This window comes from Rissa tridactyla, chromosome Z (assembly GCF_028500815.1).
Source record: "Rissa tridactyla isolate bRisTri1 chromosome Z, bRisTri1.patW.cur.20221130, whole genome shotgun sequence".
Classification (NCBI taxonomy): Eukaryota; Metazoa; Chordata; class Aves; order Charadriiformes; family Laridae; genus Rissa; species Rissa tridactyla.
The window spans coordinates 1916314-1927329 of NC_071497.1; the positions used below are offsets into that span (position 1 = coordinate 1916314).

At 41.9% G+C, this 11016-nt stretch overlaps 1 protein-coding gene across 6 annotated transcripts in view; it reads left to right on the forward strand.

The window, feature by feature from the left end:
* MCTP1 (multiple C2 and transmembrane domain containing 1) overlaps positions 1-10713 on the forward strand; it is a 287127-nt gene extending 276414 nt beyond the window's left edge. For 5 of the 6 annotated variants that reach the window (XM_054186271.1, XM_054186273.1, XM_054186279.1 and 2 more), the window contains 4 exons: positions 162-271; positions 3617-3726; positions 7184-7281; positions 8114-10713. In XM_054186271.1, the coding sequence (XP_054042246.1) occupies positions 162-271; positions 3617-3726; positions 7184-7281; positions 8114-8185 (390 nt within the window). In that variant the 3' untranslated portion in view covers positions 8186-10713. The remainder of the gene's footprint in view (positions 1-161; positions 272-3616; positions 3727-7183; positions 7282-8113) is intronic. The other variant, XM_054186272.1, reaches the window with a different exon arrangement.
* The last annotated feature ends 303 nt before the right edge of the window (positions 10714-11016 follow it).

An 11016-nucleotide genomic window follows, 5' to 3' on the forward strand; every position in this document is an offset into this window, starting at 1 on the left:
ACTGCTTAAAGAACAAGAAAATGATTTCTGATTGCCAGGTTTTACCAATTACTTTTAGATGAATCCATAACACGTGCACTTTTGAACCCTAACTGGTGGACACATGTTTTTTCCTACAGTCAGAAGTTCTTTTATTCAACTAATTCTATTCTTTTCTTTAGGACAGTGAAAAGAAAGGATTTATGAACAGACTTTATGCCATCCAGGAGGTGTGTGTCAGTGTTCAGAATATCCTTGATGAAGTGGCTTCCTTTGGAGAAAGGATCAAGAAGTAAGTGCTGACACAGGTGCTGGATTGCTCTCTGATACTGTTCATATTTTTTTCTGAGTTGAGGTAGAAAGAGTTAGATCATCTTTCTTCTTTTTTTTCTTTATTTTCTTTTTTTTTTTTTTTGTGGGGGACTCCAGTTTTGGATGATCCATTGTTGAAACTCATCTATATTTGCTTTACTTTGTGGAGGCCTTCAGTTAATGAAAACCCTGTCATATAAACTCTGGAATTTAGAAATATAATTGGGAAAGAAAACCAGAATTAAGGCTTTAAAGTAGTACAGAAAGAGAATCTTGTTGTGAGGCCTAACAGTAGTTATTTAAAATCAGAATAAAAAATGTAGCTTTGATAAAGGAAATAAGCAGAGCTGAATAGGGGTTTCAGATTTTAAGGATATACATATGTTCCATTGCTGGAAGTGTTGTATTTATGTGAGTTATCAAAACCTTTCCTCCTAGAGCACATGTAATTTGTAACACCTAATACATGATATATAAGAATTGCCAACAAACTCAGGCCTTAAACAAGAGAGGTTCTGAGATTTACTGAAGGAAGTTTGGTGTATTTTCATCATGGTCAGTGAACAGCAGTGTAAGGTTTATTATTTGGGATCAGACGGGTTCCAGAAAGACGTCTTCCAGCCATCGGCTGTGAAGCAGGGAGAGGATTGACTTATCTCTCTGCCCCCTGAAAGCCGGGAGCATCTCATCCTCGCCGGATGAGAAGCTGGGAGAAGCGCCTTTGCAGCCGTCCTTCCGCTGAGGGCAGAGGGGGAGGCAGAGAGATGACCCAAGAGCCACAACGAGATAGAAAACCTTCACAAGAGGCTTTGCAGCAAGGACAAGTTAGAGTTAGAGTTAGAGCCACGTGATGCCTTGTTCGGGATGTGATCTAGCGTAAGGCTCCTGTCTCATCCAGTGCTGGTGCCATCTGCAGCGCATTGGTGTTCCACACCTATGAGACCATAGCCTGCGCAAGGGGTACAGCCCCCGAATCAGTACTGACTTTTGGAAATGCATTTTAGGAAACATGCATTTGGGTGGAGGTCAGCCTGCAAGAAGCAGTAGGATCATAGAATCATAGAATTGTCTAGGTTGGAAGGGACCTTTAAGATCATCGAGTCCAACCACTAACCCAACATTTCCAAGATGCCACTAGCCATGTCCCTCAGCACCACGTCTGCCCAGCTTTTAAATACCTCCACGGATGGCGACTCCACCACTTCCCTGGGCAGCCTCTTCCAGTGTTTGACAACCCTTTTGGTGAAGAAATTTTTCATAATATCCTGTCTAAACCTCCCCCAGTGCAACTTGAGGTCGTTCCGTCTTGTCCTATTGCCTGTTCCTTGGGAGAAGATACCAACCCTCACCTTGCTACAACCTCCTTTCATCTATCATGTTGTTCTGCCTTTTTTTTTAAATCTACCAGAAATGGCAAGCATATCAGAATCGGGATGAGGAGGAGGTTGCTGTTTAAGAGCAAAGTCCCTAATAGGAAGGCCTGGGAAACTTCCCTGAGAGGACACTTCCCAGCAGGCCCTGTTCACAGCAGCAGAGGCAGGCACAAGCACATTATAGTGCACGGTTTTTTGGACAAGCAAAATAAGCCTCCCTCAGAAAGAAGTCTTTCATCAAAAGGCTGTTCGTGGAAGTTGTCTTGATGATTAAGTTTTTCTAATTGTGCATTTTGGAAGTAGGGTTTGTTCTACTGTATACCAGATGAGAGCAACAGAATTTTCGAAACCGAGCGAGACCGAATCTTCCTATAAATCTTTGTAATTTGTTCCTAAAACTATAATGGGAAACCTGTACTGAGTGCTGTGCGAACACAGCACATAAGGAGGTTTGCTAAGTGAGGAGCCAGTGTTCCCACACATGGCGTGTCTGTGATCCATTGCACAAAGCCGAGTCACAGGAACATGAGCAGACCCTCAACCTTCTGTTCATCCCAAATGCATGCAGAAGAGGGGAAAAGAGCAGGTGTCCCCTGAGGAGAAAGGGAGTGATCCTACACCAAGTGACACTAACATAATGTTCACTCTGGAGACATGTCAAAATTGCCAGGGAGAAAAGAAGACAAATAAACACAGGAAGCCAGAGCTCATTATGAAAAATATGGCTAGCAATTCAGATAATTGCAATTATTCAGCCAGAGAAGCCAAGATAATGTAATCACACTGATTGGGCATGTAGCTAGTGGTAATACTTTAAAGAGTATCATCAGACTATTTAGAGCCAGAGACACATTTTCCTTCTGGATAAATGTCGTGCAGCACCTTTGACATGGTGATGCCTTCATGGAAGAATCCCGTCGAGCCAAGCTCCCTTTAACCAGCGTTCCTGCGGGACATATGTATAAATTGGCCATCTGGCCTTTCTCTCTTCCCCGCACACAGCGGTTGGAGAGCCCCAGCACGGCTGTTTCAAGACTCGTTAGCTTTCGCTTCCTCCCTGCCCACACCTCAACCTCTGCAAAAGCTGGTGATCAGCAGTTTTTTATCAGAACCTAGCGTTTAGGACCCTTGTTAAGGGTGTTTTCATCCGGGGCTTTTTTTGGAAAGCAGATGTCTTGAAACTCTGATGGGATCCCAGAAGTTCTCTTCCTTTAACCATAAAGAAATAATCTTTATTTGATTTTATTTTATCTGGAAGATAAAGTATTTCTTCGCTTTTCCCACAGTGTACTTTATCTTACGCCACTCCCTCTTTTTTCTTCTCCTTCCATCCTTTTTCTCCCCTTTTTTTTTTTTCTTTTGCCACCCAGAGTGTTTTTATTTCCTTCTTTCATCCACTGCGTTGTCCCTGTCTTCAGGACTGACTGTTCTGTCCGGGGGGTGCAAGTGCACACCAAGCAGAGCAGAAGGGCCTCTAACTGCTTGCTCTGTCCTTATGGTAGAGCAGGGAGGAGGTAAAACAGAGAGCCTCAGCAGCACTCCTCTGACTCCTGCACCCTCCCTCTGCGGTGGTGTTGAAGGGAGGGGATCTGGGTTGCCCGTGCGAGTACATCGGGGCAGAAGGGAATTGTGTGTGTTTTGCCTGATGCTGGCATTGAAGGTGGGCACTGACATTTCCAAAAAGCGGGGCGATGCTTCCTCTGGAGAACGCGTGCAGCTGGGCCAGGAGAGGTGCCTGTCGGCAGGCGGGTGGGCGAAGCCGGGACCTCCTTTCGATTGCACTGGGAGGGGTCCAAGCCCAAGCTCACCCTGATGTCCAGCATCCGTGCAGCCGTTTGTAGTTTCAGTGTGTTCTCACCGATGGAAACTGGCACTTCTCCCCGTCTTGCCCATTGTTTGTTCTTTTATTGTCGGGTGACAGCAGTTCTGACTTTTGTTAATTTTTCTTTTAGTACATTCAACTGGACTGTCCCATTCCTGAGCTGTCTGGCGATTGTTGCCCTCTTCGTGTTCACCATTATCCTGTATTTCATCCCACTGAGATACATTGTCCTTGTCTGGGGTAAGTAAAGCCTTTTTTAACTGTCTGTGCCACTTAGAAAAAACTGGTTTTTAAGGGATGACTTACACTGTCAGTACTTTTCTGTATTTATGGTCATGAAGCTGCCCCATGATGGAAACAGACAGGTTAGTTGAAAATCACAACTGCTTGAAGATTTAGGCCCACCTGCAAAATGCATTTTTCTTGGCTGGCATTCTAGACTTCATCATACTATAAACATGTAGCCATGAGGATTCTTCATATATCAAAGTGTAGCTTTGTCTAGATATTACTCTGATTTATTTTCACCACTTATACGCAAACAGAGGCATTTCAATCTATATAGTGCAATTAGGACAATATGCCTTTTTTACGGCAGTACTTTATCTTGTGGAAGCGTATGTAAACATGGCAACAAGAAACCTGTTTAAAGGGTCACCTTTAGTCCGACAGAAAGGTATACGTGGTATTTGGCTGGTTGATAATGAACAGAAGCTGGGGGGGTACAGGGGGGCGGAATTGTGATTGATCCAAGCTCTCACTACTTGTCCCTATGTTTATTCTTTATACTGATTTTACACATCTGTTGTAAATAATGCTTCAGGTTTTCATTTGTACATTTTTTATACATCTTACGCCACCAGCAGCTGTACCCTCATTCAGTAGTGCAGACTTGTGAAGAGCACTGTCTCAATTAAATCTGTGGGTAGTTTTTCTTTCCAAAGAAAAGAATAACAATCATGCCTTTGTAAAAACTTCTGATATCAAGAGACAGTGTAAAATCATTGAACTGACTCCAAAGAATATATTTGTTATGTATCAGCCAGTATTAGTAATATTCTTACAGTCTTCACAAATAAATGTAGTAGAATAGACAAAGTGAGGAAGAACCAGTAAGGAGGATTTGAACAAAAAATTTTTGTGGAACTAAACAAAGCAAGCATGTGGGCTTGCTGTCCATTCCTGTCTCATAATTTCATTTATTCCCCACACACCCTGTATCACTTGGGTGAAACCCAAACTCTTCATTTGTTCCAAAATTTCACTCTTCCTCGCACACACGTGATGGTTGGCGTCTCGTTACTCACGTTTGAAGTGTTTGGTCTGTGTCCTTTTTCTGTCATTCTTCGGCCAGATCTGGCATCTTGTGCACTTGCCTTCATACATCCGCTTGGTTTCATGTGAGCGCCTGAGGTTATAATAGCCCTCCAAGTCCTGTGGAACTGTAGACTCAGCACAGAAGTTTGACAAGCCCCTACCATGCCCCGGGGGGGTCACAGTCCCCAAGAAACATCTCTGTTTCACCTAAGGCAGAGCCTTGACTCGCAGCGTCGAGCCCATGCCTCCCCAACCACGGATGGATAACATAGGCATGAATTATTGCAAAGGGACCTTGCTCTCTTTCCCTCCCCCTCCCCAGGTGAAGTAGACTGTCTAGATACCGCTTCAACCACCTTTCTTCACTAGAGGTTCCGGCTCCACATTTTTCTCCTGTATTTCAGTTTAGGTGGCTTCTTATTCAGCAAGTGCATGGAGATCCTTTCCTTAGGGAACTATCCCTCTTGCGTCGTGCCAGGAGACGAGGCAGGTACTGCTTAACTGCAGCTTCGTCAGTCCCGACCTCCTCGGGGTGCGATGCATTTGCACAGAGCCATGTCACCCTGCGTGTAGCTTGGAGAGCTGTCTCTTCAAAAAATGCAGTATTCCAAACACACGCCTGCTTTCCCCATCATTGCGTGTTTCTAGCCTCCCCTGCCTATATACATTTCTTCATCCTATTCATCCATCCTGCACTCGAAAGCAAAACACTTCTTTGTCTGACTTGTGGCCATAGGAAAGTTTGAGCTGGTCTGTAGCAGCATCTGTCTAGTTTCTTCTTTGGGAAGACAAGATTTTGTTTAATTAAAATTTATCCGTGTTACAGCTTATCTTTTGTATCACTGTGTAGGAACCACCTCTGCACTCTAATCCTGTTTGCAAGAGAGCAGAGTCCTGGTAACTGCTACAGCTGTTCAGGTGGAAAAAAGTGTAAAGAAAATGATTTTGATGTCAACATTTTCAAGCTTTTTGAAAAACCCTAATCCCCTTGTTTGCTTTTGCTTCTGCTGGTGTGTCCTGTCTCACCTCTTTGGCTCTTTTCTTTTCTTGAGGCTTGACCGTGACTTCTTCTTGTGTTTAGTTTCATGACTGGTGACTGGTTCTTTTCTTTGTCGGAGGAGATAGAGTTAGACGGTATCACCTCCTGAACTCACCCGTGGGTCATCCGGTGCCCACACCAATAAACAACGGGGTAGACCTTGAATTTCTTATTCCCTTGCTGACACAAAGTATCTTCTTAAACAAAGGTGTTTGAACCGCAGATATTCTTTCTCAGCACTCACTGTTCAGTCACCAGATAAAGGGGTCTCAGCATCTCCCATCTGCTCTGCTGGACTCAGAATTCACACTGTGGGAGGCCGTGGGTGTTACTGCAATGGCAGCTTGTGCACTCCATCCCGAAGCTTTATGTCCTTGCTAAAGCTATCTGAAAGGCCTGGACACCAAAGACTTTGTGGAAGATAAGCTCTATTATCTTACCTCTGATACAGCCTTGATAAATTACTCAGAATGGCACATTTTTAATGCTGTCCCAGCTTTCTCACACTCCCATGAGAGTCGGCAGTTTGTACCATTCCTGCCCGTGTTTTAGACGCATATTCCCAGAGCCCACGCAAGAGGTTCTCGTGTGAAAAGTGTATGGACCTGACAGGCTAAGTAGCGATAAGAAAAATAGTGTAATTTAAAAGCCTGCTTTCTGCATCGTTTGGGGGGGATTTTCTCGGTGCTTCAGAACAGTAGTTGTCAGTAGGCATTGTTAAGACCATGATGCCTAAGGGAGCATCACATCCCTGCTCTGCACTGCCGTTGGATCATCTGTATCTGCCAATCCCGGACAGAGGTTTGTGTAAACGCGTCCTAAAGCCTTTGCATGATGCAGACTTCGCTATTTTCTGTGTGCTTCACCATCCTTAGCCCTGGAAAGATTCCTCTTGTGTCCAACCAGAACCTTCTGTCCTGCGATTAAGCCCATTACTGCTCATCCTCTCTGACACAGAAATGGAATACACTTGATTCCTCTCCTTTTCGCAACCTCCACATAATAACCACGGTTTCTATTAGTTTAAAAAAAAAAAAAAAGTATTGGAGGAATTTGAAAATGCCCCTTAGAACTTTTGCGTTTTAAAGCAGGGGCAACCACAGCAGCAGATTCTGACTGTTAGAGTTTACAGTTCATTCATTCGTTAATTCAGTGCTATCAGACTTTGAAATGCATCCTAAAATCTTTTTTAGGACTTTGCCAAGGATGTATATGTTTAATTTTTTTAAAGGAATCGTTATTTTTTGTTTTCTTTGTTTTTATTTATTTTGAAAACAAAATCATTAATGTTTATTTTTAAAAAAAAATATGATAGTAACATTTGAACTTTCACTTTTGCAGGCATCAATAAATTTACAAAGAAGCTTCGAAATCCATATGCAATTGATAACAATGAGCTGCTTGACTTTCTATCCAGAGTTCCTTCAGATGTGCAATTGGTGTGTATGGTTTTTAAAGTGTCCTTACAGTAGTTGGTTTGATATGTGGCATCGTGAATTTCTGGGGGTTTCTTAAACAACTTCTAAAGCCGTTATTTTGATTCCACTGTGATGGAAGGAGCCGCACCTGTCAGCAGCGGGTGGCTTTGCCCAGCGTCTCGTGGCAGCACTCAGAGCCCTCCAGACTTTCCTTTCCTGGGAGGAAAGTTTTTGCTGCGGCCACTGTTCAGCCGTGCTCATAAACTCCTTTAAAAATAAGCTGGTTATGAATTACCATTGTGATGCAGTACGCAATCTCTTGAGAAGGTGCACGCGTTAAGATAATGTCAGGCACATAAATCACCTCCAGTATCACAAAGATTATGTATTTTCCATATTTCTAGGTAACAGTTTCAGTTCAGAGCTGGTATAAGTAGGAGCTGTGGGTGCATATACCCACTCTGAAGCTGATCCCTGCTGTGGTAGCCCTTGGAAAATAAGCAAGTTTTTAAGGAAGATCACAAAGAATATTTTTCCGATTCATTAAAGAGGATACTGCTTATTCTCTGTTAGAGCTCATGGAGAAAACAAAAGAAGTAGCCTGCTTCAAGTTTATGTGGGAACACTGTTTTCCTTCCTGGCAGGATTCTCTTAATGCTGTGTTTCCTTCTTATTCTAGATCTGTCATTCTGTTGTTCTTGAATCACAGCTGCAGATCCCATGTAGTTGGAGGGGGATAGTTTTCTTTTTCTTTCTTTATTTGCCCTGGGAAAAAAAAAAAAAAGAAAGAAATCCTTCTTTTTCTAGCAAGCGCCACCTGACCGGTTTCTTTCTGAACGTTGTGTTTAAACAGATGCAATACCATGAGCTGAAACAAGATCCCAGTCACAGCCCGAGCAAGAGGAAGAAAACCAATCCTGGCTAGCCAACTCCACGTGGTGAGAACAGCATCTGCCGGGGGAAGATAAAAGAGAAAGCCTACACCTAAACAGCATTTCCTTTCTCTAAGCTTTTTATTCATTTTGCCTTTTTATCTAATGAGCAGATTTTGTAAATATTGTAAAAAAGGCATTTCCCATTGAGGATATACTTCGCACTGTAAAGACACATTTGATGTCTAGTAGGGTTTTTGCCGTTTGAAAGCCTTGTTAGAAACAGCGTAATGCATTAAAGGAATCAAAATGGTAAATATGCACTGCTACCTGATGGTCAAAGATATACCTGAAATACTCAAATCATGTCGACTAAATCTGCAAAAGGTGTAAATTTAAATCTGACTTAAAAAATTCAGTCAGATTTTATTTGTGAGCATTAATATTTTTATCCAGTAAGTCACCATTACAATTTTCTATGTTTTGTACATTTCAAGAGAAATACAACGTAGTGGAGCCTACTGCACTTAAGTTTTAGCAGATTTTTTTGAACTCCAGCCCCTGGTGTTAACTCCTGGTGCAATGTTTTCCTGTGCAGTAGGGCTGCTTACAGGATAATGAGAAACACCAAGTGCAAACCTCTTTCTGGAGCTCCCAAAAGAAGTTCCTGCCGTTTTTATCATTCCATTATAAGACCTAAAAATCTCTGTCTCTCTCAAAATACTGCCAGGTTTGTAACTGATTGCCTATCTGATTTTTCTATATGTACCAGTAATCTTCATTTGTACTACATAGTTTAGTGAATGAAGTTCATGGTTCTGGTGTAATGGAAATACTATCAGACTAACTCCATATTGCTTTGGGTGTCATGCTATGAACACCTTTTGTGCACATAACTATTTTAATATGGAAATCTTGCAGAAAATGTTTTTGCTTTCAAATCATGAGATCATATTAATACGCTTAATGATATAACACATTACCTGTTACTAATGTGAAATATAGTGTAGAGGAAAAAAATGCAGTTGTGGTAAAACTGATATACCAGGTTTATTTCCATAGCTAATAATGTAGTCGGTTCTTCTGATACGATTGTGCCCTGCTGCATGGAAACTGCATTATTTTATAAATTACATGGAACATAGATGAGAAACGTTTACATTTCAAATGTCTTAGTGGCCACTGCATAACGAGTACTTGGGGATATATTCTGGTAGCTGCATGTAGACTTCCACGCTCAGCTCCCCGTGTAGTGAGCAGAGACTTCATTCCTAAGGGACTACCTGTGCACAGCTCTTGGTCGTAGCTCCCGGTGACATTAAAGGGGATTTTTGCCCGGGAAGAATGGGAGGACTGCATCCTCGAGAGGAGCGTTCCTGTGGTCCGCTCTGGGTTACCTCTCATTGGTTGCAATTGCTGATAAAGTTATATTGCACTACTCTAAGAATACTTTTTGAAAAGACTATTTAGAAATACTTTGCAAGCAAATGTATATATATTTGTCCAAAGAATTCTATGTTAGCCGCGTTGGTCATGAAAGATCATCCTGGATTTGTTTATTTTACAGGTACGTTGATAGCCGGTTTCTGATGTGACGGTTATTTTGATCTTTCTGTTTGTATGTTTGAAAGAATGCCGACCGTTCTGCAGAAAGTCTTGGACCTAAGTATGCTCTCATTACATCATGACTTTAAAAGAATTTATTTGCGAAGCTTCTGTAACCACCTTTTCAATGTATGCTGCCCGAAGAGCAACATACTATTGATGAAGTCAGAACCACTGATGAGACTATTTTAAGAAAAAGCCAAACTTTTGACTTGACAATGCGCGAATGTTTGTTGCCAGTTGTCAGTTTTGCAGAGTTCTTTGACACCCTGCGAGCCTTGTACCTTCTAATGTTGCCCATTGGTCTGCGTGCGATTTCCTGTTGCGTTTCTTTTCTGTATTCAATTTCAAAAGTCTGCTTTGGTGGCAACGTCTGACTTAGTTATACACATTTACTGCATTAAACACAGTTTTAAGCATCTCTCTACAAGGTATTAGGAAGCCTCTTTCTTTTGAAGCCCTATGCTGTCATTTTCCCATGAGTGGTGTGGAGGGCAAGTGGATCAAAACATCATGTTTCTGTGTGCAGGCTTTCAGTATTTTAAGCCTCAGAACATGTAAGTGGAGGCGGCAGCGGGAGAAAAACATCGTTTTGTTGAAAATTGGTAAACTACTTTCCATGCCTCAGTCATTCAGTGTTGAACTCATATAATGCACAGAGGCAAGGCTAAGGATGCATGTTGATTAAATATGATTCCCCTGCCACAACAGGATATTTTAAAATCACATTTTAAAATAATTTGTCTGTGAACCCACTTTCAGTATTTAGTTTGTCTACTCTGCCATGTGTCGAGGGCTCTGTAGCAAATCAGTCTTGCCTTATGCTGTAAATATTTCAACGTATCTTCCATTTCCAGATTGGTTCTGAAGTCAATTTGTAACCTGTTCAATTTGCTGGGGTTTATTCCTAAGCAACTTGTTGATTCATAAACAATGAATCACAAAAGAATAATGCATCTCATGATCATGAAACTCTGCTCTTGGAAAATAAAATTTAATAACTTTATTTGAGTCCCATGAAAATGAGTAACTTAATTGGGGTGCACACTTAGAGTAGTTGTCAGAGTGCCCTGGATCCATCGAGGCTAATTGTCAGAGAGGTTCTAGTTGTGTTTCTGCAGATAACTCACCGTACAGAGCTTGCTCACCCTCTTTTTAGAGTGGTTTCTCTTTTTAGTGAGGAACAGCTAAGTGTTTTTCATAATCACAATGAGTTTTAACTTGAAGAGCTACTGTGCTGTAGCTTAGCATTTTAAATCCAAGTGGAATAAAACCCAAG